The sequence below is a fragment of the Dromaius novaehollandiae genome, chromosome 22, assembly GCF_036370855.1.
Source record: "Dromaius novaehollandiae isolate bDroNov1 chromosome 22, bDroNov1.hap1, whole genome shotgun sequence".
Taxonomy (NCBI): domain Eukaryota; kingdom Metazoa; phylum Chordata; class Aves; order Casuariiformes; family Dromaiidae; genus Dromaius; species Dromaius novaehollandiae.
Window position 1 is genome coordinate 7,427,425 of NC_088119.1, and position 27,000 is coordinate 7,454,424.

The 27,000-nt window shown below is 48.3% G+C and overlaps 2 protein-coding genes and 1 long non-coding RNA gene across 7 annotated transcripts in view; 2 read left to right on the forward strand and 1 right to left on the reverse strand.

Moving 5' to 3' along the window:
* The first annotated feature begins 54 nt into the window (after positions 1–54).
* METTL2A (methyltransferase 2A, tRNA N3-cytidine) lies at positions 55–14,268 on the forward strand. The gene is made up of 9 exons (XM_026099433.2): positions 55–205; positions 1,938–2,029; positions 5,950–6,311; positions 7,968–8,017; positions 8,499–8,559; positions 9,728–9,867; positions 11,257–11,363; positions 11,579–11,644; positions 13,020–14,268. Exons 1-9 carry the CDS (start codon positions 117–119, stop codon positions 13,169–13,171), a joined length of 1,119 nt encoding a protein of 372 aa, XP_025955218.2. The 5' UTR covers positions 55–116; the 3' UTR covers positions 13,172–14,268.
* Positions 14,269–23,220: 8,952 nt separating this feature from the next.
* LOC135330594 (uncharacterized) lies at positions 23,221–25,419 on the reverse strand. The gene is made up of 2 exons (XR_010392552.1): positions 25,293–25,419; positions 23,221–23,871 (listed from the first exon to the last, which is right to left on the reverse strand). It is a non-coding gene; the product is annotated as an uncharacterized LOC135330594 (long non-coding RNA).
* Positions 25,339–27,000, forward strand: part of TLK2 (tousled like kinase 2) — a 44,188-nt gene continuing 42,526 nt past the window's right edge. For all 5 annotated transcript variants that reach the window (XM_064524512.1, XM_064524516.1, XM_064524514.1 and 2 more), the window contains exon 1: positions 25,339–25,598. The gene's annotated coding sequence lies outside the window, so the exon portion shown is untranslated. The remainder of the gene's footprint in view (positions 25,599–27,000) is intronic.

Sequence of the window (27,000 nt, forward strand, 5' to 3'; positions counted from 1 at the left end):
GGCGGCCCCAAGGTAACGGCGGCCGCCGCCGCCCCACGTGACGCCGCCGCCCGCCCAGTCCTCTCTCGGGTCGGGCGGCGCGCGGCGCTTCCGCTTCCGGTTCCACGCGGCCCGTCATGGCGGCGCCCAGCGAGGCGGCGAAGCGGCGGCCGTTCGGGACGCGCTTCCTCACCGACCCCGGCCGCCTCTTCCAGCACAACGCGTGGTGAGGGCGGCCGCCTCCCCGCCCGGGCCCCCCCAGCGCCCGCCCCCAAGGCCCCGCCCGCCCGCCGGGGGGAGGCCCCGGCCGGGGAGGGGGGCTCCGCGGCCTCGTCGCCGCCTGGTGCCGCTCGGCGCCCGGTGCCGGCGGCGGGAGGGGGCTGGGGGGGTCCTGGAGGCTCGTCCTGCCGCGCCGGGGCTCGGGGGGGTCTGCGGCGGGGCGCTGTGCGACGGGGCTGGCGGTGGCGGCTCGGCCCTACCCCCGCCCCGCTGCGGGGCCTCGCCGCGGACACGGGCCGCCGCGGGTGTGGGGCGGCCGGGGCCCCCCGGCAGGGCCGCTGCCAGCGCGGCAGGCGGTGCCGTGCGAGCTCGCAGGTAGGGTAGGGCCCTGCCCGGCTCGGCCGGTGCTCGGCGGCGCTGATCCCCCCGAGCCGCCCCCTTCCCTAGCTGGGAAGCGGCCCGGAGCCCTCCTTCCCTGCGGTGTTTCAGGAGAACGTGCTGCTTCGCTCCAGAGCAGCGGTGTCCTTGCTGTAGCTAATAAATTATTCTGTCTCGCAGTCCTCCACCCCTTTTCTCATCTGTGTACCTCAGCAGCTGGTGTATAAATCGAACCAAGGACACGTCACCCGTGTGCTACCACATGACATAGCAGCAGTGTGAGGTGGTGCTAGCTTGGAACAGGAAGTCTTTGGTTGGAGGAAATATTTTTATTCTTTTTTTATTTTTTTAAGAAATTCCAAACACCCCAAATTTGAGCGGAATTTAGTGGGAACTGAAGCTGTTCTGCATTTTTGATGTAAATGTGTCCAGTTTGGTCTTTGGCTGCTATACCCTGTTGAGAACTGGCAATGTTTAATTTGTAATAAAGTAATGTGTGCATGTATAAGCTTGTCATTCATTTTGGGACTACACTGTATCAAAGGTATGTTACAAAAGCGTATCCTCAGTAGTATTTCCCCGCAGAAATAGCTAACTCCTAGTAATCTAATTTTTCACAGCCTTAATGTTTAACTCTATGTTTTTGTTAGGTAATATCAAAAGACTAATTTATCCTGGGGCCAGAATAGTGCTTCTTGATCCTTGTATTCTGTTTTTTATTCTCTTGTTTTAATAAAAAATGGTAAAGTGAATCACTTTAATGACTACACAACTTTGTGTGCACATTTACATTATTAACAGCTTCCTAATGCTTTAAAGCTTCCTGCATATTTTTCTCATAATTGTATTTAATGTTAGGATAACACTTTACCTTCCAAATAACCCTTGATGCCCTTTTTCTTTTAACTTGAGAAAGAAAATGTAATTTTCTAGGGCAGGTAAATCAAACTGTGTGATGACCTGCTTGAGTGAAAGCACGCAAGCTCCTAGCTGGCAGCCACCCTTTTAGGAACTAGTGCTTTTCACTATGAAAGAAGGGCCGTTCATCTCCAAGGAGGCCTCTTGATGCTGAGTGTCCTCATGGTTTTGTAGTAATGATATGATTCCTCTAAAACTGGCTGAGCATCAAATAGGGGAAAGGATGAGGGGACAGATTACATGCCTCTTGGGATCCCTTCCAGCTTACGGTTCTCTCAGAACGCAGTGGCAGACATTATGTTGATACTGAGCTACAATTACAGAGATCGTGGAAAAGCTCCACAACTGTCAGTTCAGTGAGCTGTCTAGACCTTTTTCTTTTCTTCACTCTCTCTTTGCCCTGCCGTTCTCAGCTGAGTAGTTCACCTTATTTTTTACAACAGGGATAATGTGGAATGGTCAGAAGAGCAGGAAGCCAATGCCAGAAGTAAAGTTCAAGAGAACAGCTCACAGCTATTGCCACAAGATAAACAAGGTACTTTTAGATACTGTTCTAATACTTAAGTCTTGACTTGTACGTACAACAGCAGAACAGTCTGGCCAGATCTACATGTGCGTCATCATTTATTCCTCCCTTCCCTTCTATCCCCTCCCAGATCATTCAAAATTCATCATCTAGTGCTTAAGGTTGAAAAATACAGGAGGAGGAATCTTTCTGCTCTTACTGTACCTCTTTTTGACTTTTCCACCACCTTCTTCAAAGGCTCATCCTACTAGACCAGAATTGATCTTAGTTGGGAGGAGTCATTTTGGGTTGAGCTTCTTTGTTCATGTTCTGTATGTTTAAATACTTGTTAGTGTTTCTTGTCAAAAAACTTCTCTTGGTGTAGAGCAAGAGCCTCATTTAGTTTTATTTTCTCTGCTTTCTTTTGCTCTCTAAAGCTCAACTTCTAACTGTTAGTCTCTTGTTTGTTTGCATGCTGTGGTGCTATCCCTAATGTAAACTCAGTTTTTCTCTTAAGGTCTGATAAAGTAGCATCCATGTTCATCTTTACGAAGTTAACAAACAGCATAGTAATGATTAAATCAGAAGCGAAGAAAAATGGCTTGATCCTGATTTGAATATTTCTCATCAGAGAGGCAGAAAGGGGAATTCTGAATTTTTTCTTTCCTCTGACTTGGCTTAAGGGATATTGATGCATCCATAGTGCAAAGCTTACCTGCATCTGACTCAAGTTAAAGGTGCACAGCTCTATAGCCAAGCAATATGGTTGAAGTTGCTCTAGTGTTGGTAAATATTGCGTCTTTCCTCCACACCTGTTTGATACCATCCAGTCTCTCCAAAGATGGTGAAATGGCTTCCTGTTCTCTGGTACGGTAAAGGATTTGTTCGATGATGATCTTGTTATATCCTGCTGAGCTCAAGGATGGATCTGCTCCTTTTGTTCAAATTAAGTTGAGTATGTCATCTGTAAGGCGATGCTGAACACTACTGGAGTTATTCAGACACATCCCACACAGCTTCCAGTTGTGTTCACAATAGCAAATTTAATTATACCAAAGAGCGACCCTCCTAATTTCTTGGATTCCCGAAAGTATCCAGCAGTTTCTATTGTGATACCCATTGTGTTGACTTCATTTTAAAATCTGGTTAACATTAAAGGATGTTGTCTGTCACGCTTTGAGAACCTATATGCAACTATGAAATTGTAGAGAAATTTGCTGTTAGAACAGTTTGTCAGGTCTTCATGATGTATTTCCCAGACTGAACAATGGAGGCCAGTCAAATTTTGATGGCTCCTATTCAATGGGAAGCATGTGGAGACAATGGGATGGCTGAAACTTAGGGAAGCCACCCCAGCCAAATGTGCCTGAAGGGTCTAGTATTTTGAGAATCAAAAATGTCCAAGCAGGAGAACAAAGACAGGCTATTGGTCATTATGGCTGTATTATTCTGTGGACGTCTGGGGCTGTCAGAGCGTATTCTGAAGAAGGGGAGAAGTTCTGTGTGCTGTGTAGGAGTTGTATCTGCTGCCTGGGAACAGAGGAAGAAGTGGAAGAGTTTTTTGGTTTTCTTTTCAGGCTCCATAATTAGCCTCCATGTAATTCAGGGGGTCTCTGGTTCTGTTCCTGTCTGTTGTGAACAGTTATTTTTGTTTGCACTTCTTCTGCAATGTGAAAGGGTGAGTAGGGGTTTGACTTTGGGAGTGTCCTTACAAAGACCAGCAGAAAGGTCAGAACTCCTTATCAAGAAAGTCTCTGGAGGAATCTGGCTACCATGACAATGTTCCCATGAGCTAATGCCACAAAAAGAATCTTGAAGCAAATATTATGTGACTTTTCTGGCATAAGTTGTGCAGGAATTCAGACTAAAAGATTATTATGATCATTTTGAGCTTTAAATGTGTTTCTTGCATGATCTTTATCAGCTGGCCTTTGCTTTCTTGCATTTATATTGTTACTGATCCTTTATTCCAGTGCTTTGAAAACACTAGGCTGTGAGATGAATGAGCTTTAAATAAAGCTTCCACACATCTGGGAGCATAGCAGCTGTTCAGTAGCATCCAGCAGAATATCACAGTAATTTAACACAGGAAGAGCACAATGTCTTGTTCGAGGTTATACTGTGGCAAAACTGTGGGTAGTCCAAAATGGCTGTGTTGGAAAATTGCCACAGCGCCTGTATCAGAGACTGTCATGGGATCTATGGGGACCAGCAGGAATCAGGACTTTATATTTTTGTTAGCTGAAAGAGCATTTCCAGCCCCAGCAGCCTTATGTATCCCTGCTGGAGCAGGGAAGAAGTGACAGTTCAGGACTGGATTCAGCACCAGGGACTGAATCAGTGTCTTCCTCTGACATTAGCACTCCTTGAGTATCTCTTATGCAAATATCAAACTGACTTGATCCTGCTTACTTTGAGGTGTGGTGAGATCACGGCACAAATGTTTCTGCTGTAGTCAAATATCAGACATTAAAATTTCTTTTGGCTTGGTGTTTAAGAACAAGGCTTCTTAAAAGGAGCAAATCCTTGTAATTGAGATAAAGAGATTTGTTTTTATATATAGCCCTTTGTGCTTCAGGGATAGATCTTACTAAAAATATACTTAGGACTGACTTCTGACTCTTTGTTAAAGCAGGTTTTTTTCTATATTTGGTTGAGGCTGCATATTTTTTCCAGGCATTCTTGGTTCCTTTTTACTCTCTTCCTTCTGATGTCTTCTAACACTTGTATTCTTCTCAGAAAGACTAATGGATAATCTGTAGTTCAGGTAATACTGATCTCCAATTTTAAGATACCTGCTTTTTCTCTTAACCCTGCTCTTAGTAGATGTTGGAGACAGGCTATCCATTCTCACGTGCAGTTGTCATCCTTAATTCTAGGAGAATCATTTGCATTCTGTAATGAACTTGGTGCTGTGCAAAGATGACTAAGGAATTACATGTTATTGAAATGCAGTTGGGAACTCTGGCCCTGGATGTTAATACCTCCAGTTGATTACAAGCATAGGATGCTATAGTTAGCTCTCATTTCCCAGGTCAGAAAGCTCATGACATTGATAAGAATTCAGAAAACCAATTGGATTCTTAACTCCCTGTGGAAAAATAGGTCCTCTTGAACTGAACTTGATTTGAAATCTGTGAAGTTGTGTGGAAGGAGTTCTGCAGATGACTCTAATTTCATTAGATCATGGCTTCATAAGAGTTCTTCCAGCCTGCTACTGGGATGTATCCACTTGGTGTGAAAATGATAATGCTTGCTGCTAAAGGACAGTGGTCACTTCCTTTAATTTCTCTCTTTTGTCGTGATTTCATAAATGCCTGCTACTTGAACCTGCACAAAACTGTGGAAAGCAAAGTGCTGTAGACTGGATTGTAGCAGTACTTCTATAAAACATGCTATCCTGTAATCTTGGAGAACTGTGCACGTAGTAATTGAGCTTTAGGCCATGCATGTGTAGTTGACTAATTTTTCTGCTTCTCGATTTGAAAAAAACGGGTAGTGTGTCAGACAGGAGCTCTTCAGCTCCAGGCGCCTGTCACAGAATTCCTTAGAAGTTGCAATGCTTGACACTTAGTGTCACGAGGTTTCAAATGAATTGCTCCGGTGAATCGAATGAGTTAGAGATGGAGGTAAAACCTGGATTTCCTCATTCCAGTCTTCTTCAAAGAGGCTGTTTCTGTTGTCAAGTACTTTGAAATCCTACTGGAAGACAGACAGTTTCTTCATCTGTTTTTCCCCTTTTTTATTCCTAAGAAGGTGGCTGTGAGGAGGCAGGCTGAGTGTTCATGGGGGATGGCCCAATCTAAATCAAGGTGATTCTGGATCAATAACCTTACTTATTAAAGCAGATTGCGGAATAGATGTCTGTGCTGATCCCTGACTGTCTGAACTGATTAAACTCTGGGACCTTCTGATCTGACTGCTGGTGACATTTTTGTTTGCATTTACAGAGGAATATGAAGTGAATGCTAACAGGTACTGGGATGACTTTTATAAAATCCATGAAAACGGCTTCTTCAAGGACAGACACTGGCTGTTCACTGAATTTCCTGAGCTGGCACCAAATAGAAACCCAAGTCAAAATGAGGTTTCTGGGTACAAATGCAGTTACGAAGAAGAATCCAACAGTGAAGGGCTGGGAAGCTGTGAAAATGGACATTGCTCATTGGAAACCAGGGCAGAGAATCAGTTAAACCTGATAAAAAGCATGCCCACGTTCTGCTCAGAGGAGTCAGCTACCCAGAAACACAGTGAGCTGAATCAAAGTGATGGAGATTACCCAGGATCCTCTGCAACTTACCGTATATTAGAGGTAATATCTGTAAAACAAAGTGTAACGTATCTCCCAGCTATGTAAAAGTTACTAGTAAAATCTGTTGGGCATGAAGATCCTATTTCATATGTAGCAGGTCATCACATACTTTGCCAAGTTGTATAGTTTAACAGAACTTCACACACAGGTTTCTAAACAAGCCTGTCTCAGAGCCTTTTACAGAACTAAATAACAAAGGAAAAGCTAATATAGGCAAGGAGAGAGCTTTCCTTTTAGCTGGAATTTGATATGATGGGAGGGATTCAGGGAAGCTGTTCCAGTAAAGCAATCTCTTCTATCAGTATTAGTGTGACTGGGTAATGGAAGTAAAAATGTATTTCATCACAAACAGCAAGTGGATGAGATGAATTGACTTGAGTAAGTCAGTATAATGCCAAAATCAAAGGGCAACTTAGAACTGAATTAAATCTATTGGGATTCTGTTGGTTCAGACTGTGAATTGGCAGAGCACAAGGACCATAAGAGGTTTCTAAGTTTAAAATGCAAACTATTACTATCTGATGTTGAAACAAGCTTATAAAAGTCATTCTTTTGTGTAAGAAGTTGATTCTTTCACTTGTCTGTAGAAAGCTTTCCCTTGTCCCTTACATTTTGAATGTTAGTCCTGACTTGTTTGCCTTTTGTGGTGTAAAACAAAACAAAGAAACCCAAAAAAAAAAAGGTGCTGGGTTTTGGGGTGCTTGTGGTTCATCTAATAACAGGGTGAATCTCAGACTACTGCCTAGGAAAGTATCATGGTTGTCCCAGAAGTCTGTAGGACATCTAAATATCAGACTTCTCATAGCTGGTAATGGGCTTTTGCTCTGCCACCTCTCTGAAGTTTGTTCAGTGTAGATATCTCTGTTTTTGTCGAATGCTTTGTGTTCTGTGGGAGCTCTGCCCTTCCGAGGAGAGTGAGCATAAAGTGCTCTTTAGATTTATGCTTGATCCGAGTCCTTGAAACTTCCTCAGGCTTTCACGTTCTTGAGTTATCATAGCTTTTGTGTCTCATGTGAGTATTTTCAGTGCTTTCTGTCACTGAAGGTTATCACTGGTGATTTCTGCTCAATCTATTTCAATTTTACTGATTCCCTAAACATTCAGCAACAAATTCCGCAAACCCAGCTGTATGGGCCATCTTCTCTTCAAACGGGAACAAATAGAAGGAACAGCAAGGCAGAATCATTGCAGACCTAGTTGTAACTTGAGGAAGAGCTGTCTGGTGAAGGAAAGTCTGAAATAGCAGGGTATAATAAAGCAAACTTCTTTCTCCATTGCTTTGTCTTTGTATGGAAGTGAATGCAACTAACCCACGACCTTTGCCCCTGCTTCAGTGACTCATACTGATTGTTATGTTTGGGATTCCAGCAATAACAGTTTTCAAGAAGAGTAACAATATATAGCTTGTTAGTTAGACTCCTGCTAGAAGTGGGGTAACTTAGTGGTTTCCCACAAATGATTATATGTACGCCTGCTCCCCAGAGCTGATGATGGTCAGATCTTGCAGTGAGATTTGCAAATGCTCATTGCTATACTTCGTTGTTACTCACGAGTTGTTCTTTGTTGCTTGGCTGTAGAGAGATGATTTGAAATTAGCTGCATGGAACATGCTGAAGAAGCGATTTTAACTATGTACCCACGACTCTATCTGTGTAGGTTGGCTGTGGTGCTGGAAATACAGTTTTCCCAATTTTACAAACCAACAAGTAAGTACTTCTCCATAGGTTTTTCTTTGCATGATATAACAACCTCTGAAAAAACAGTTGGAAAAGTGTTGCATATGTTTTTAGTATAGACAATCTCATAGAGAGGAGGCTAGATGCAAATGACACATTTGTGATCTGTGACTTGAAATGACAAAGTTTTCAGCTTGGAAATCTTTGGTCTTAGAATGCAACCAGTAAAACATGATGCTCGGTTGCATGTCTCATTCTCAAAGTATTTTCACACAAGACTTCCAGTCTCTCCTTCTGACAGAATTGTAAGCAGTCAATTGTGTATGAGAATAACTGAGGCATAAAGGAGCGAAGTGATCCACAAGATATTACACAGCGGATCATTGGCAGAGGGAGATTAAAACACAGGATTTCTGGCTTCCAGTTCTGTGCTCTGTGTATCCAAGACAGTTCTCTAATTTCTGTGGAGCACCTTTATGCAAATGTTGATAGTTTCTTTTGTTTATTTCAGTGACCCAGGGCTTTTTGTTTATTGCTGTGATTTTTCTACAATAGCTGTGGATCTTGTCCAGGTAAACTCAACGGTGACTTATGAAGGTAGTAAGTACTTGGTGCCAGTTGCACGTTAATACAAATATTCCATAGCTGCCACCAGTCTAGCTCTGTTGGCAGCTTATTGTTTTTAGCTAGCCCTCGTGCTGACCCATGGTGCTGGTAAATCAGGAAAATGAGCCATCAAGGATTGTAGGAATGAGGGAAGCAGGAGTTCACAAAATGTCATGTTGGCAGCAGACACGTCAACCAGATTTCCTTTCCCCTGTGGCTGGCAGCACTTCTCTAAATCTAGTGCTCTTTTAATTGAGTAACCGCTGAACCTTGAAAACATTCAGGCTATTTTTTAACAGCAACTGCAGTTGTTTTTGATTTGTGTGCGCCTTAGTGTCACTGCAGTTCTAGGAACGTGGTCTGGTTGCTTCTGCACGGACAGCTGAGGAAGGGTACCACTGTCTGTAGAGGAGGAGGTTGGGCTTTAGCCAAACAACAAATCTTGCTAACCAATTTCGGGTCAGACCAGAACTGAGAATGTATGGAATATCAAATGTAATCAGTCGCTTCATGAGATGAGATGTGGGACAGAGCAGCAGATCCAGCATACCATTTCATCCTCTCAGCTATCACAAGCACTGTTTGTAGATGCTGACTACAATCCATAGTAGCAGCAGAAAAAAGACCACTTCTTCAAGGACTCTAAATGTGATTTCAAGAGCAGCCAGGTTTGATGTTTGGAGTGTAGGGCATAGTCTGCTTATAATTGAAATGAATATTGATTTCAGGGATATAGAGAGGGGCCCTGACACACTCACTTTTGTAAAGATTTCCAGCTTAACAGTGTAAATCCTTTGCTTATAACCGCCGTTAGTGGGAAATCTGACCATAAAATTGCAATAATCCCTCAACCCAGTTTTGCTTTTTTGGCAGTGCTGTTCAACTGAACGTAAAGAGTTCAAAGCTCTGTGTAAATCTCCCATGTGTACTTATTTTTCACAGTGCACTCCTCCTCCCTGAGGGACATCACTCTACATTAGAATAGTGCTACACACTTCAGTTAGTCCAGTGAGGCTGAAACAGGCCTTTGGACACTCCATTTTATTAATGAAAGTTAAAATGCTCCTATGTCCAGATAATACTGAGATCAGGATCTGCTAATGTGTCCTCTCACATCTCTCCCCTTAATTACAGACCAATGCGGAGTACGATTCTTCACGCTGCTTTGCATTTGTCCATGACCTCTGCAATGACCAAAGTCCTTTCCCAATGCCAGAAGAGAGTCTCGACATTGTTATTCTTATTTTTGTCCTTTCAGCGATTCTCCCAGAGAAGTAAGTTCTAACAATTCCTTGTGATAGCAGAAGACAATGCACATGGAACTGGAATTCTTTAACAGGGAAACTTCAAAGCAATACAGCCAACGTAAAAACTTTGTTAGTCTTACTGATGACCACTGAGAAGTACTTGCCATCCTGTGTAACTTCTTCTGTTTCATTCAGTTTGGATAAAGCTTCGTATTAATTTATTGAAGTTTTGTCAACCTGTGTGTTGGACCTAAAAATGTCTGGCAGTGTCTCCATAATCCTAGTGGTTCAGTTTGTTCATCTCTACAGCTGAGATCAGTAAAAATTTTACAGATCTCACTGGAGTGTCAAGGACTAAAACAGCCTGCGTGACTGATGCATTTTGAAAGTTGTGCCTCTTCTGGATGTACAACCTAGTGCTTATAGGAATATCAAGAAGACTCCCCTACTTCATTTGCTTATTGCCGAGAGATCTTGCAGCAAAAAAGCCAAAGAGAGCAACTAGACTGACTAATAAATGCCTCCCTGTACTCCTCAGTGTTGCTATGTATAATGTCCTTGGACCTTTAAGTTAAGGAGGAGACTGGTAGCTTGCTATGTAATGAATTATTTAGTTTCAGCACTTGCGAGATAGTAAAATGGTGTGTGCCATGTGGTACCATGTAGTTTATTTAAATAAATAAGGAAATATTATGTGGTATGATCCACATTCTGTGTTAGATACGTGGTGCAGAGAGGCTATTAGCCATTAATAGCTGAATTATTATCAGCATGAACTCTACAATAGCAAGGAAGAGAGATGATCTTGTTACATGAAAAATGTATGTCTGCAACAAAATACATAGGAAACATTTGATGGATATTGGTGGGCAACAACTAAAGGGGAAATACTTGTCGGTAGAGCTAGTAGAGCTAATGCAAAAGTTGTAAACTCCAAGTGTTTGGTGTGTATTTATGTGTCAGGGCTCTGCTAGATATGTGTAAAGCTTCAAAATAGATCCCTTCATATCAAGGAAAATTAGTTTGGGAAAATATTTCCCTGTGTCTATGTCCCCTGTGTTTATTCCACAGCATTTTTTTTCACATTCACTTTTTTGCTTGTTTTATAGAAACCAGTGGAGTTATTTTTGTAATTAGTAAGAGAGAGCAATTAATCCCTGCTGTGAAAGGCTAAGTTGTGCTTGTAGAAAAAAGCAGAACTGGGGAGTGTCAGAAATAAGAAAGCCAAATAAAATCAATCCACCTAAGTCTGAGAGACCTCAGAGAAGTGCTAGCTTTCAGTAGCTTTTCATAAGAGGTTTAAACACATGTAAAACTTTGTGCTTTCTTTTTGGAGAGCTGGATTCATTCTAATAAGCTATGGAAATAAGCATGATTTTGCAGGCTGCTGAATATTGCTGTTTGCTCTTTCCTCAGGATGCAGTGCATTGTTAACAGACTGAGTCGTCTTCTGAAGCCAGGAGGAATGATTTTATTACGAGATTATGGCCGTTACGACCTGGCCCAGCTTCGGTTTAAGAAAGGTATTTTCTCTTCACCTGGGGAGTCTTGCCAGATCAGTAATAAATGATACTTCTGTGGAATAGTCTCTGCCCTCTTTAGGAGGCAGCTCCTTAATTCCCCTTAATCACAGCGTGTGCTGGGAGGAGAAGTGCCTCTTGTCTTTATATGCAGTTGGATAGCAGTTGTTGATTTTTAAATGATAGCTGGTAACTGTTTAAATCCCTCTTGCCCTAAGGTCAATGTCTGTCTGATAACTTCTATGTGAGAGGTGATGGCACCAGAGTCTACTTCTTCACACAAGGTAGGAAACTAAAAAAACATCCATCTGACTCATCTCACCTCTTTTTGCCCCCGTGCTCTGAATATTTGCCACTACCTCTTTCCAGCCTGTATTTTCTAGAGCAGTATGAAATGTTAGGTGTCTGACAATTGCATGGGGGGCTGGGCCTGTCACTTACTGATGGGAATATGGCATGGTTCATTCCTCATTTAGTGGAGAATCATCTTAAAGAAAGACCAATGTGTTTACTACACTGGGAGGGGTGGGATTGGAGGAGCTCTCCTTGCATCCTGTTGCCTCAGGAGGGTGGAGGGAGATGGGCACCACTTGAAGGAACTTCTTTTAGCTTTACTGTTCTCGTAGGAGGGAATAGGAAGAGCATGGTTTGGCACAGGGTTGAGGCAGCCTTCCCAGTGCTGTTGCTGCCTCATGTTCAGCAGGGGTTGTATTTCTCTCCACTTACCACCAACTTGCACCTCCAGTCAGTTCGACTGAGACCCATTTGCATGGTCAGTTTTAGAGTTTAGAGTTTTTAGAGTTCATGGCATGACTACCATGAACTATTCCCTTCCCCACTGCACGAGGCTTGTTTGTCACAACAATATTAATGTTTAAAGCGTGTCTGGCAAACGCTTCACTATGGCAGGCATCTGATAGAAGAGCACAAGCTGGGACCTGTTAGCCTTTTTCTAAAAAATGCCATACAAATCACGTGCTGCCAGTTGAACTAGCTCTCTGCTGCTCAGCAGGACTGGGTCTGGCTTTGCCCAGAGCCAGGGTGCTGGGACACTAGGATACTTCTTTGCTTGGTCAGGAATACCTGCCTGTAGAAGTGTTGCAGCCTGGAGGGCTCTTAGTGCTTTGATTGGGCTTCAGCTGGGTGTGTTTTTTTAAGGATTTTTTTCCAACTAAACCTTAATGAATCCAGTTCCCCTCAAACCCGTATAGCACAGATCTTATTGACGCCATTTTAAAAGCGTAGGTCTGATCCTGTTCTTCGCTCTTACAGATTCTGAAATCCCTCTGGAGACAGGGGGAAGGAAGGAATCTGTCCCTACTGGCCAGAATATGCCCCCTTAATTGGTTACTAGAGGCAATAGCCATGTCTGGAACTGCTGTTGTTTTCTCTTTGTCCAGTCTCTGTAATTCTAGTTGTCCTCCAAATGCTTCTTTCCTTCCTTGGCAGAAGGTAAACTCAAGGGAAACTAGATAAACTGTGATCTTAATCCACCCATAATACAATAGTGAAGTCCTGTGTGATCTTTACATTTCCCTGTCAGACCGAGACTGTGAGTTTCCTCTAGCCGGTCTTTCAATTTGATTTAGCCCCCAGTGTGAGTAGGTATCAGTGAAGTGAAAGCTATAGCATCTTTAATTTCCTGCTCTCTGCTTCTAGATGAATTAGATGATCTCTTCACAACAGCTGGGCTGGAGAAGATCCAGAATTTGGTTGATCGGCGGTTGCAAGTGAACCGTGGAAAACAAATGACAATGTATCGAGTATGGATCCAGTGCAAATACCGCAAGCCTGCCGCCCCTCAGCTGTGAGGAAAAGGGGCATGCTTTTTAGGTGGGAGCTTCTCTGTGGCCATGTGCAGTTTCTCCTCCTGGTGGGATGTGGTGATAGGAAGGCCAGCGCACACAGGACCTCAGTGCCTTTTACAATGCCTACTGTCACTTCAAGTGAGCTGTGCTAAGGAGGAATGTTCTAAGAGAAGACCAAGCAGTACTTAATGTCTTACTAGCGGTCTTGGTTTTTTAAATAATTTATGATTTTAATAACTTAAGAAATGGTCATCTACTGTCTTACAGCAGCTGAGCAAGTTGAGTAACAAGTCACTCTTACTCTGGATTTCCACATGAAACAGAAGGATACCTTCAGCCTCACCTGTGTGTTATGTACTCTTATACTGGGAGCAAAAACCATGCAACCTGTAAATCTGCTCATCTCTGCGACTGGTCGCTAGGCCTAATATGGATCCCTTAGCCCGCTTATTTCATCCAGCTCTCTTCTAGTCACTCAGGCTTGTGCACATCCAGATGTTCAAATACACCAAACGAGGGCATGAACAGAGAGCATGCCAGCTTCTCTGTGCTAGCTTTATCGTGGATGTCTCATGGTGTGCAGGTGACCTGCAGAGAAAGCAGATGGTGCTGCCTTGCCATTACTGTCCACAGGGATGTTCCTCTAAGGAGCTGGCATACTATAGTTCAGGTGCTGTACACATCAGGGAGGATCCAGCTTCCAAAACTTCGGCGCTGATGCCAGGTTTGGGGCACCCCTGGAGTGGGGGAATCAGAAGCAGTTCATGGGGCCAGGCCTTGCATCGAACCTACTACCTGCTTTTTCTGCTTGAAAGGTCAGAACCATTCTTGCTGGCTGCAGCCCCCAGGTCACAGGATCCCAGGTCACAGCTACTCCGTTGTGGTGTGCTAAACTCAAGTGGATGAGACAGCTGTCTTTGATAAGGAATCTGAAGAATGTCTACCACTTATGTTTAATTTTTTAGAGGAAGCCAACACTGTGGCTTTCTGAAGGTATTCCCCCACCTTTGATAGCAAATATCTTTTATCTCAGCTTGTTTTCTTTTGTTTTTTTAAGGTGTGGCGCAGCAGGTATTAGAATAAATTTTGTGGTAACATTTCCCAGTGCTGGTTGGATTAATACAAATCAGGCTTCTACAGAAACTCGTGTGCTTCTGGGCCCCTGATCTGAAGAATTTGTTATGCTGTTAAGTAACTGCAATTTGTCTTCTCTTCCATTATCATGGCTCTTGCCTGATGCCTCTTCCCTTGTTTTAGTTCATGAGGCAGCACGGCCTATGGTGTGTGCACTGCTGGTTCAAGAGCAGTTCATGCTGCACGGAGCATGTATCTTTTGTTAGCTGGACAATTGTATTCATGGCTTACAATTGCCTAAGAATAACTGTCAACTAGAAGGACACCCAGGTGATGAAAGAGCTGCTGTCTTGAAATGGGGGAGAAAGGATAAAGAGATGAGGAAATGTCATTGCTGCACTGGGAGAGCCTACAAGAGTCTTCGGTGAGTGGAGTGGAGCATCTTGGTCTGTAGAGCATTGGAAGGGGCCGTAGTAATCGCAGCAGTGCTCTCTGCTGTGTCATGTGGCAGCATGATCGGTTCATAACTTCCACAATCACTGTGTCACCCTGCAGGTATCAGTGTCTGCTAACGGAAGGCTTCTGGGTCAGGACCTTTCAGCCCTTCCTGTGGAAAGATGACCCAGCAAATCCATTCACCCAGCACAAAGGCAGGCTGCAGTGCTGTGGCAGGGATGGAGAGGTGCCATTGCTGTTTTTAAATCTAGGGTTTTTTAATAATATTGGAATCAAACAACTGGGAAGAGAATTCTTGTTCAATTTTTTGGCTTCCAGCCTTTTTCTGAAGGGTCGAGAGATCTTTGAGTGTCTGCAAATGGTATAGGAGGAGATAGGGCTTGAAGCAGCTGTTTTTGGAAAGCAGAAATGTAGTAGAGAGAGAGTTTTCCTTCCCAGATACTTTGTGACCTTTTCTGCTTCTACATTTTCTCTCCTTTTCTGTAAAGACAACTCAAAAATCATATCTCGCTGCTGACCTGCCCTTGGTGCATCTTCATTAGGGAGCAGAGTGTAGATGAGCCTGCACCCAGGAGGAGAGCGTGTCTTGGTTCTCCAATTCCCGCCGCTCAGCTTGTGGGCTTGAGAAGCTGCAGGGAACCGTAGTACTGGAGACAGGGGAAGCAGGAGAAAAAGTCAAGGAGGGTCCTTTCAGTCCCTCCCACTTGCCCCTAATACATTTGGCTTCTGGTGGACACAAGTCTGCCTCAAACCAGAGACTGTGCAGCTGTTGCTATGTTTTCATGCTAGACCTACAAAGTCTGGCCCCTTGGCGAGGCTGGTACCTCAAGCAAAGTCTAGGCAAACCACAGCTTGAGGCCTCTGGGAGCTGAGCAACCTCATGTCTCCTCATCCATCTTACCCAGGCAAAAAGTCAGGCTTAGCAAAGAAGCTCTGTGAGCATTTAACATGACATGATTCATGTAACCAGCTCTGTTGCTTTCAGTGAAAGACCTCCCATATGTTACTGGTACCTGAGGCAGTTCCCTGGGGTCCTTTCCCTCTTCATCTCTGGAGGAAGCTTCCCTTCTGGGATATCTTTATCTCCTTGGAAGAAAAATTATTGGCTGGGGTAAACAAGCACCATAATTAGTGTGAATTACAGTGATTTGAAAAGTGCCTTATTAATCATCCAAGGTTTTGTAAGCAACACAGGAAAACACATTTTTAATTATAAACATGATTTATTTAAAGTTGATGGACTCCCCTTTAAGTTTAAACTCCTGAATGGGAGAAAATGAAGACTAGTAATTTATTTGTTACTACTTTGAAGGCTACATCCCAGTTGTCTGTCTCGTTTTAACCTGGGCTTCATGCAAAAACTTGCAGCCCTGTGAGCCTGCAGCCATTGATGTGGCTCAGTGCCCTTCTTAATGCTCTTCATTCTTCTTCTGCTGAAGTATTTAAGCAGTCGCTCAAAATGAACCATGCTGGGCAGACATGCTTTTGTTTCCAGTCATGTTGGTGGTGTTCAGAGAGCAACAAGTTAATGGCCTTGGATTGAGCCAGGCCTCCTACAGATAGATGCTGTCTGAGCTTCCTTCATCAATCTCTGTCAGCTCTGTTCTCTCTGAAACTGCTGCGCTCCTGCTACTCCAGGCCTTGCCTCCCACACAGCTCTGCTCAGGTACCTCGGTCCTGACTTGCAGCAGCTTCTGCTGTTCCCAACTTGGGCCTGCTAAGCAGGCTGGGTTGCACAATGGCTTTCTAGCGTGTGCAAAGGAGTTCTCTGAATTCACTTTTACTGCATTGAAAAGCCAGGCTGAGTGCCTTTCTGGTTTTCCTCTTTAGTAGTGTCACGTTAGCTTTAAAGCCATTCTGAATATATCTGCTCTGGTTTTGTTCCCAGTGCTCCAGCCTTGTGGTCTGTAGCTGACAGCATTGCCAACGTAGCTTGTCAAACCTCCCAAGCAGAAGAGATGATTTCATAGCTCTTCCGAGGCACTGCCCCTGTGATTCTGGAGCCAGACATTGTTACACTTCAGAAAGCCTGGTCCTGGCTCTTGCCAGAGGATGGTGGATTTCCTTGGAGGTTCATAGATTGTTTTGGCTGGAAGGGAACTCTATCATCACCTATTCTGACCCTTTGCATAAGCCTTTCATGTAGGGATTGTGGCATCAAGCCTGTGACTTGGGGTGAGCCAGAAACAAGCCTTAAGAAAGGCTTTCAATCCAGTCATGATGCTTAGGGCCCCAGTGACTGGCAGAAGAACCTTTGCATCCCTAGGTATATTGTTTCTCTTGCAGCATCCTGTTTTTACAGATGAGCTAGAAATCCAGAGGCAGAAGGGCCCAGGGGAGGTAGAGAGAACAGAAGGCTGGGAATATTCTTGATACCCTCACTTCCAAATAAACAGTAAATCTGAAATTCCAGTGAAATTTGGAGCTTTCTCAGGACCTTTCTGATAGCACAGGAATGTGGGAAACAGCAATCATCCTTAATGACTTTTACTGTTAGAACATTAGTCATTAAAAGCTTCTATTGAGACCAGGCACAATCGTCTTCTCTCCCAAACACTTGAGATCCACCTTCTCGGGGTATGTCACTATCATTTCCAGGTCTCTAGTTAGTTGTAGAGCTCCAGGATAATCAAGATTTGATTTTTTTAAATAAAACAGAGGAGTGAGCAGAAAGAACCTGTATGTAAACATGCCTGCTGCTCTCTGCCTTGCTTGTCCTTCTTAACCAAAGCTAAAAGATTTTTCTTTTGTCTTAGCATTGGGATGAGCCCCTGGCTAGTCCCAGGCTTGATTCCCTCCAGGAATCACAGACCCAAACTGAACTTAACTGTTTTCCTTAAGCACAAACAGAAGATGCACAGATTTTAATGCCTAGGAGAAGTGAGGCTGCTGAGAAGGGTGAGAGAGCAGGGATCACCTCGTTCAGGGATTCAGGGAGTGTCCCTCCAGCTTTGTAAAGGGCGGTGGAAAGAAACTGGATCATGCAGGGATGGGAGGAGGTCTCTTCTTTTTCTCCTAATTGGTCACTTGGACCTGCTTTGTCAATCAGAGCAATGCCACCACTTTTGGTTTGCCATATTGGGGGAAGTTAGTCCAGCATAGAAGACGCACGATCAGGAATTAGGAGAAGGTCTTGAATGCCCAGGACCACTTTTGCTATTATAGCTATTCATCTCCCTGGACAGAGGTGTGTGCTTGGCACATATCTCTTTGTATGGTTGTCCATAGCACTCTGACTCTAGCAGCATTGTCCTACGCCTTCAGGGCATGATAGAGATGATTAGAAAAGTGGGCAGGAGGGAGGAACTTTTTAGAGAAGTCTCCTTCAAAGTGAGGTGCTCTAGAGGAAAAGGAATTGTCAACTCTGTGCTTAATCAGCAAAGCTCTGGAGTCAGTGCTTAACTCTTGCTGAAGGCAGTAAGTTCCTGTGCTTAAATGCCTTGCTGGATGGGAATTTGTATTGCAGAGAAAGTGGGACACAGTGCAGGAAATTACCTGTATAGGCAACAGTGAGGGTTAATTTGGACTAAGTGGGATACAGCTACATTTGCTATGGAGAGAGCAAGCCAGACCTGGCAACTTGGCTGGTACGCAGGCAGGGAAGAGCAAGAGCAACTTAGCCATGTGCGCCTTCCCCTTTGCCTCCTGCCAGAAAGCTGTGTTGATGTAACAGAAAGTGTCCTTCCAGTGAAGGCTTTTACTCTTTAAAATGCCGTCTTTGACTCTCACTCGCATGTGGCAACAGTTGGATCAGTGGGAACTGGCTGTGGTTGGAAAGCATTGATGGCAAACACTAACATGCCAGCACCTGCCTGGAGCTCCCAGCCTGTCGGTACATGGCTGTCTCCAGGGAGCAAGAACGTCCTGGTGAGACTGGGACCCTGCTGCCCTAACCCAACCTCCCCTGCGCAGAGTAGCCCCAAAGAGCCTTCACTGCAAGCGCCAATGCAGAGCATTGAGCAGCAGTTTGATTTTAGGGCGGGAGAGCTAGACCGACCTCTGTATTCAGGTTCTTAAGGTTTTGTAGTCTAAAGGACTCATGGAGCTCTTGCATTTTCATTGTGCTTGAGGGTTTTGGGGTGTTGCCACCACAATCCTGTGCTGTAAAACTTTTCATCAACTGCAGCTGAAGTGAGAAGTTGCCGTTCGCAGTCCGTACTTGCCTGGATCGTAGCGACCAGGCTCATGTCTCTGTGACGTGCACGGGGCATGCCAGGGCTCTGCCGTACAGCTGTAAGTGGAGAGGTGTCCCACCACCCTTCACCGGGGGCTCTGCATGTGGCTCACCTCTTTTAGAGAGAAAATTGGCCGATCTCCCCTCACTGCTTCATCCATAGGGCCTGGCACTCGGCGTTATGCAGATACACCACCTTACAGCTTTTAATTACATAGTCACACATGTTTTTTCCACATTCAGTGCCAAGGATGGATGCAAAGAGGTCGATCAAGGTTATATGGAAAACTAAATCCGGCTTTTCCTTAACTTCAAGTGATTTCTTCCCTACCAAGACAAGCCTTGTAATGAAGGTCGGTATGTATTTACACACGTTCACACAGAGACATGAATATACTTACAGAAATATGCATGCAGTAACTCCAGCTTTACAATAGGATGTTGATTTAATTTTCCTCTTACACAAATCTCAGAGCAGTTTGTTTAATTGAAGCTTTCAAAAACCGTGTAAGGTAGGGTGTTATTATGCCCGTTTTATGCAGGTGGAAGAGAAGCAGGGGGCAAATCCTGCCGAGAATAATATCCTCGTGTGTGCCAGGAAGCTAATAGCGAACGAGGATGGGGAAGGGGTAGCTGGCACACGAAGGGAGAGCACCTCATTTCAGGGACATGCAGAGCAAACAGTGGTTTTCGCCAGCTCCATGCACTTTGGGGGAAGCAGACGCGATCACCAGCCTGTTCCTTTTCCTTCCTGTGGGTTTTGGTTTGTCTCGGCAGAGCTGGGGCTGCTGCGGCTCCTCCGGGTGGGCAGGACACACCTTGGATGGGGCCACCACGCTGAGCTCGTGCTTGGCTCGCTGCACTTGTGGCGGCTGAGCGAGCTGGGTGCTTTCCAACCCAGTTGGGGTATCAAAGCCTCGCTGCCGGGATCCCTGAAGGTGTAGACAGAGGGAGGGGCAGGAACAACCTTGCGATAAATGCCATTGTATGGGAGGGTGGAGGCTCTCCCAATGGCCCCGGGAAGGAGTCAGGTGATGGCATGTTATCTCAGGGTAGCTGAGCCCTCAGAGATACCAGCTTCCTCTGAGCCTGATGAAAACGGGGAGAGACCCTTCTCATGTTCCTAGGGAGGGAAAAGCTAGGCTGGGCGCCCCAGCCTTACTAGACACTAGAGAATCCACACCAGTGTGAGCTGGTTTGGATGCCCCAAGTCTAGAGAGATCTTCAGTTGCAATTCCTGCCTCGTCTGCTCTGCAGGCAAGGGTGGTCTCTCCTGGATGCGATGCCCGAAGGTGAGTTCACCCACTAGTGCTAAATCTGTAAGAAATCTGTTGAGTACCAAAGTATTTTTGCATTTTGTCTGAATAGCTGTGAACTTTTCAGATTTGAGATCACCAATGTCAGCTTTTATGTTTTAAAGGTTCAGGCTATTTGATGCTTTCCTCAAGTCCCCAGCTCCTGGAATCCTCCTATCGCTGAGGCATCTTGGCTCTCCTTTTCCCATACGTGTTGCATTATGTAAGTGCATCTCTAGGCCTCCACAGTTGTACAGAAATGCTGGGAAAAATGCAGTTAAAATATTTTACAGGCCTGCAAACCAGAGGCAAAGGAAAGGTACCAAAACCACATTTTAAAAGATCAGGGGCTTGACTTCTGATGTTTTATCTTTCCAAAATTCTATGGAAAAAAAAATTTGTGACATGCTATGATAAATGATCCATAAAATCTTACCAAATTTTGGTCAAATCCAACATGGGTTAACAGCAAAGTGCTGATGGGGAGCCCCCTCCTCTTCCCAAGCAGGAGCTGCCGGGTGGAGGGGAGCTCTCAGCAACTGCTCGAGTCAAATTTGGTGACAAAGACGATGGCTGCGGAAGCCAAACAGCTCTCCTAAACAAGCGCGCCGTGCCAAGGATATTGCTGACATCCGGGGAGAGCGACGCGAGGAGATGAGAGCTGCCGCAGAGGGGTGCAGTGGGAAGCATTAGCGCTGGCTGATAGCGAGCAGGCTGCTGGGGGGGGGGGAATCTGGCAGAGGCGATGTGGTGTGGGAGGGCTGGCTTGCCCCCATGGATGAGATAATGTTTGGTCGGTCGTGCACTTACTGCATTGCTCATAAGCATCCCTTTCGCCAGCGCTCAGCCTGGCTCTTCTGAAAAGAGCAGAGCTCGGGGGCTCCAGCCTCTTACAAAGTTAATGGAAAAGGGGGAGGAGACGAGAAGAGTTTTCTCGTGTTGCACAGCGTGGGCTGGAAGAAGTTTTCTTATTGCGTGGAAATTCTCGAAGATGCAAATAGTCTCTTGTCTTGGCGTGGGCCAATAAGTCAAACGTACTGAGCATGTTCGCAAACGGAAACACTACGGGGAAGGTCAAGTTCGGATCAACAGTTTTACTTTCCTAACTCCAAGCATTTAATTTTGATGTTTTCTAGGTTTTTACAAGTACTATCTTAAAATTTGACATTAGAATTTTTAATTAGATCTGAATTTTCCTATACAAAATGTTTAAATATTTAAACATTTCAGCCACTTTGAATGATAAAACTTTCCCATTTAAAACCAGAAAGGCACCAAGTGACATTTTCTTGCCAGAAGCCCATTCCAGTAAGTTGGCTTCTCTTATTAAAAAAAAACCCAGAATTTAAAAAACAAAATTCCACCCATCCTCTGCTGAGTCCAAACCTGGGGGATTAGCTCCTGCAGGAGCTAAGACCGTAACAGAGTCCAACTGTAGTGTGTCTTACTGCCAATAAACATGTTTTTACCTTGGGGACCTGAGTGCTGTAATACCAATAACCTTGTGATTAAACACTTTTTATCACAGTAGTACCCTCTGGGCGGAAACTGGATTGAGGCCACGCTCTGCTGAGGGTTGGACAGTGCTAAAGAGACCACTGCTGTTCGAGGAAGCCCCCATGCATTGATGCAGCATGGTAAAAAGCGAAGTCACCATGCTGGGACGGATCGTGCGTTCCCGCTCAAAGCGGGTGTCACGATGGAGAAAAAATCTGAGATCTCGGATTTATGGGCTATTTCTGCATTGGGAAATCGATCCAGTGACTCCCTGCTGCGGCTACCGGACAAACTCATCCAAAATCCCTTGGCACGTACCTGGCGCTTTGCTGACAGCAAGCAATGCCCCTGAAGGCTACTCCAAAATTTAGGAGACTGCCTGCAGCCAGGAAAAGAGTTGCTGCTTGTTGCTTCCTTCCCCCTCTGCCCCTTTGGCACCCTGGAAGGGAAACTCGGTGGCTGGAAGCGTCGCCCCGAGCTGCTCCTCGGAGGACGGCGGTGGAGAGGACGGAGAGGGCGTTTGCAGCGGGGCAGAGGGGAAGGATGCAGGTTGTTCTGCCCGACTTCAGTGAGACCGAGAGCCAGCAAAACGCCGTTATAAAATGCCAACCCTGAGCCTATGGTTTTTTCTGGTAGTCAGCCTACGTGAAAAGACCAATGACTACGTGAGCCCCTGCAGAGACAGAGCCGTGGAAGAGGAGGAAGAGCCGCAGAAAGCTCCCTCCAAAAGGCAGGAGAAAAACTAGATCGAAGTGACCGGATTTGCCCCTGAGACACGAAGACGGGGCAAGAGTGTGATAGATTTAGTGTCGTGGCATCCAATGTCTGTTCAGTGCTCTGAGGTTATTCACTGATGCCTTTAAAGTCGGAGGCATTTCTAGGTGAGGCTGCTGAGATCCCAAAGAACTGAGGCTTTGGGGAAGTTGGGCTCTTTATAGGCTATAACAGCTTCCAGATCTTCTCCTCCCTCCACCCAAAATCACGCTGAAACACACAAATGCAATTTATACCTCCCCGAACAATGTGAACTGCAAATGTTACTAATTAGCGCCCCTCTAAATGGCTGTGATTCATTTACCAGCTGATGGAATATTTACTCTAGAATTTCTTCTTCTTTAAAAAAGAAGAACACACAAAACTATTTATTTATTTATTTTGCAAATTCCTGCCGCTGGCCGTGCTGAAAATGTGAATCACGCAGCAGGAGCTAAAGCTGGAGCGGCTCTCCTACCAAAAACCGGATTAAAGCACAGGAAAAGCAGCTTGCGAGAAAAGACATGTTTTGAAAGCCATTTGCAACACAAAGTTAACCAATAACGCCAGTTTTGAAGTCTGATAAATTAACAGTTTTAGAATAATAGCACTTCCCCTCTCGTGTCGCAAGAGCGTTTTTCCAAGCAGACCTTGCGCTCCACCGGCTCTTCTGCCCGTCATCACATTTGCCAGACTGGTAGATTCCAGTGTGGTCCTAAATTTCTCAGGATTGGATAAAACAGATTTGACTGCAGATGCACGGGCAGGAATCTCTCTTTTAGTTACGGTGTCGTTTTGGAAGGCAGATCCTTTCTGAAGCGCCAGGAACTTCCACTCCCATCGCTAATCCGCGCCTGCCTCCCCTTGGACAGCCCTGGCCACTTCCTTTGCGAACAAGCCTTTTTTTTTTTCCTTTTCTTTTTTTCCCCCCCTGCTTGTTTGCTTTTCGGAAAGCTGATTCAGCCTTAAAGCAGACGGGGTTGCAACGCCCGTCGGGGGCACTTTGCATTCTGCCCCCACCCTTTGGGAGAAAGGAGAATAAAAGCAAACCGCAGGGTAATCTCTCTTTTGCAGTCAGGATGAGTCTTTTCTTTCTTTATATATTTATTTTTGACGTGTCTAAGCAAGGGAAGCTGCACGCCCCTGGCCGCAGAAACGCAAGGGTAGACAACAGTTAACTTGGAGCTGCTCGGCATCGCTCGTGTGCCCAGCTCGCGTTTTGCAGGCAATATCCATATTTGATCAGCCCCGAAAGATGGGCTGCGCGGGTTAGCAAACAGCGAGCGGGGCCCGGGGACACGGCGATGTTCCGGCGGCTTTGCGGCGGGGCCCCGGGGACCGGCGGGAGGGAGGCCGGGATGCTCTGTGCGGAGGTGCTGGGATGCCCCTGCCCCGCGCCGGGAGGGAGCCGGCCCCCGGGGGGGCTGTTTGTGCAAACAAGGTCTCGCCCGGCTCTGGGAAATGGAGAGCGAGGGGGGTTTCTGCTTGGAGGCAGGGGGAGCGCGGCGGCAAGGCGCGGGGATGGCTGCCCCGGTGCCAGCGCTCCCCCGGGACGCCCTGCCGGGGGGCAGGTCACCCCTGCTGCCCCGGGGGGGGGGGGGGGAGCAGCCTAGCAGGGAGGGGGGAATGCCCCCCCCCCGGCTGCAGGGCTAACCGGCCTCTAGCTGCCCCCCCGGCCTGCCATGACCCCCTTGTGCCCCCCCCTGGCCTGGCATGACCCCCTTGTGCCCCCCCCCAGGCTCACCCTGACCCCCTTGTGCCCCCCCCGGCCTGTCCTGACCCCCTTGTGCCCCCCCCAGGCTCACCCTGACCCCCTTGTGCCCCCCCCAGGCCCACCCTGACCCCCTTGTGCCCCCCCAGCCCTGCCCAGACCCCCTTGTGCCCCCCCAAGGCTCACCCTGACCCCCTTGTGCCCCCCCCCAGGCTCACTCTGACCCCCTTGGGCCCCCCCCGGCCTGTCCTGACCCCCTTGTGCCCCCCCCCAGGCTCACTCTGACCCCCTTGTGCCCCCCCCGGCCTGTCCTGACCCCCTTGTGCCCCCCCAAGGCCCACCCTGACCCCCTTGTGCCCCCCCAGCCCTGCCCAGACCCCCTTGTGCCCTCCCCCCCAGCACACTCTGCCCCCCAGGCCTGCCCTGACTGCAGGCCTCTCTGCCCCCCTTTGTGCCTGCTGCCCCCCAGGGCTATTCGCCCCCCCCCGCCCCCTCCTCGGCCCCACCCAGCGTTGACCCCCCCGGCCCCGGCCCCGGCCCCTCCCCTCCGGGCCCCACGGAGCCGGCCCCGCCCCGCCCCGCCGAGGCCCCGCCCCCGCGGCCCCGCCCCGCCCTGACCTCCCCTCCCCCCTCGCCGCGCTGACCTCCCCTCCCCCCCCGCCCTCTCTCGCCGCCGTGCAAATCTCGCGAGACAGCGCGCGCTTTCACTAGTGTCTTTGCACCAATCGATCCCTACCGGGCCGGACCGAGCCGGACCAAAACACCCCAAAAAGGAGGGGGGAGGGAGGGAGGAGGCCGGCCCCGGCCGCACCGACACCTGCCCCGCGCCCCGCGGCGCCCCCCCGCCCGGCCCGGCCGCCGCCCTCGGGCCGCCCGTGCCGCGGGAAAGGGAAGGGAAGGGAAGGGAAGGGAAGGGAAGAGAAGAGAAGAGAAGAGGGTCCCCGCCGCCCCCGCGCCCCCCCGCCCCACCTGCCCGGGCGCCGCGGCGCGCCGAGCCCTCCCCCGGGCCTTTGTCCTGCCGCGAGGCCTTCCCGCTGCCGCCGGCCCGCGCGCGCCGCCGCCGGGCGAGGGCTCTACGCGAGGCCGGGGATCCGCGGCCTTCTCCATCCCCCCCCCACCCCGTCCCCTTCCCCGCCCCGGAGCCGGCGAGGGGCTCGCCCCCACCTTCCCCCCCGCCGCCGCCGCTCCCCTCCCCTCCGCCCTCGTCCCTCGCGTGGAGCCCGGGTGCCCGCAGCGGCGGCGGCGCCGGGCTCACGAGAGGCCGCGGAGCCGCCCCTGGCCTCCCCCTCCCGCCCGTGCCGCCGCCGCCGCCGCAGCAGGTTCCCTCCCTCCCTCCTCCTCCTCCTCCTCCTCCTCCTCCTGCCCCCGGCGGCGGCGGGATCCGAGCGGTGCCCGGGGAGCGCTCGGCCCGGGCAGGAGGGGAGAGGAGCGGCGGGGCGGCGGCAGGAGCAGCAGCGGCGGCAGCGCCAGGTGAGCGAGCCCGGGGGCGGCGGGGGAAGCGGGGGGACCCCCCTCGCCGCCCGCCCCGGCTGGGGCCCGAGGCAGCCCGCGGCGGGCGGGGGGGGGGGAGCGAGCGAGCCCGGGCAGCGCGGGAGGGGGCAGCGGGCCGAGGAGGGGGGGGGCGGTTAAACGCTCCGGGCCGCGGCGGGGGAGCGGCCCGGCGAGGCGCCGAGGGCCGGGGTCACGGCGGAAGGGCTTTGCGGCCTGTGCCCCGCGGCGGCGGGAGCGAGGCCTGGGCCGCGGAGCCGCCTGGCCGGGGCACGGCGCGGCGCAGGCCCCGCGGCGCGGCCCGCGGGGGGGGTAAGAGCTGCGGGGGGGGAGGCCCGGGCCGGGGCAGCGCGGAGGCCCCCGGCCGCCGCGGGAGGCGAGGGGGTGGGCACGGCCTTTGAATCCCCGGCCTGGGAGTTGAGGCAGGGCTGCCTCGGGTGCCGGGGAGGAGGCAGGCCGAGGCGGTGCAGCAGCTGGCAGCGGGGCAGGCTCCTCGCTCCCCTATTTATTTTCAAACGTGAATCTGCTTTTCCGAGGGGCTTAAAATCCCCCCGTAAAGGAGCCGGGGAGGGCAGGTAGGGAATGCCATCTGCTCCCGGGAGCGGAGGGAGGGAGGGAGGGAGGGATGGAGGCGGGGGACAGCTTCCAGCAGTGCCCGGGCTGGAGGCATTCCCCAGGCCCTGGGAGGCAGATGGGGCCTGTGGGGGCGGAAAAGGCTCCGGAACTCGTAGCCGTGCCCTCCCCAGGGCCGCATCCTCGCTCTGGGGGGCGATTCCCTCCTGGATGGTCACCGTGCGGCCCGTAACGGGGGGCAAACCTCGGGCTGCTTCAACATCTTCACGTTCATGGCTCGCCTGTCATTTTCCTCGGTGCACAGATTTCCTGTTTTGAAAACTAGGCTGCTAGCTTTGCTAGGGGTTTTACACAAATAGCGAGAATTGGGTTCTCTGATAACCACGTTTGGTCTCCCATTAGTTTTTAAGGCTTGTTACTGATTTGGGAGAGTATGTATAAACACCCCCGGATTGATTCACTTAGCCCCCCGTAACTTAGATCTGCAGCATTTGAAGGAAGCAGCAGGGACAAAATGGACAGTTAATAAAAGGAACAATTGTATACTGCCTGTTCTAGAGGGCACTTGCTGCCCTTCAAGAACTTTCCTCATCACATATGCTCTTTACACAGCGAATCTTTATCTTCTATCTCTTTTCTTTACCTCAGTCCGGGAAATGAAACTGGAACAGACATTTCTGGAAATGATGAACTTGATTGGTGCAGTTGGGAAGATGTGATTCACAGTTATAATGAACATTGAAATTTGTCCCATTTTTTCACCGTTCAGTATTTGAATTTTACATTCCAGGATTTTAACCTGTCTATACAG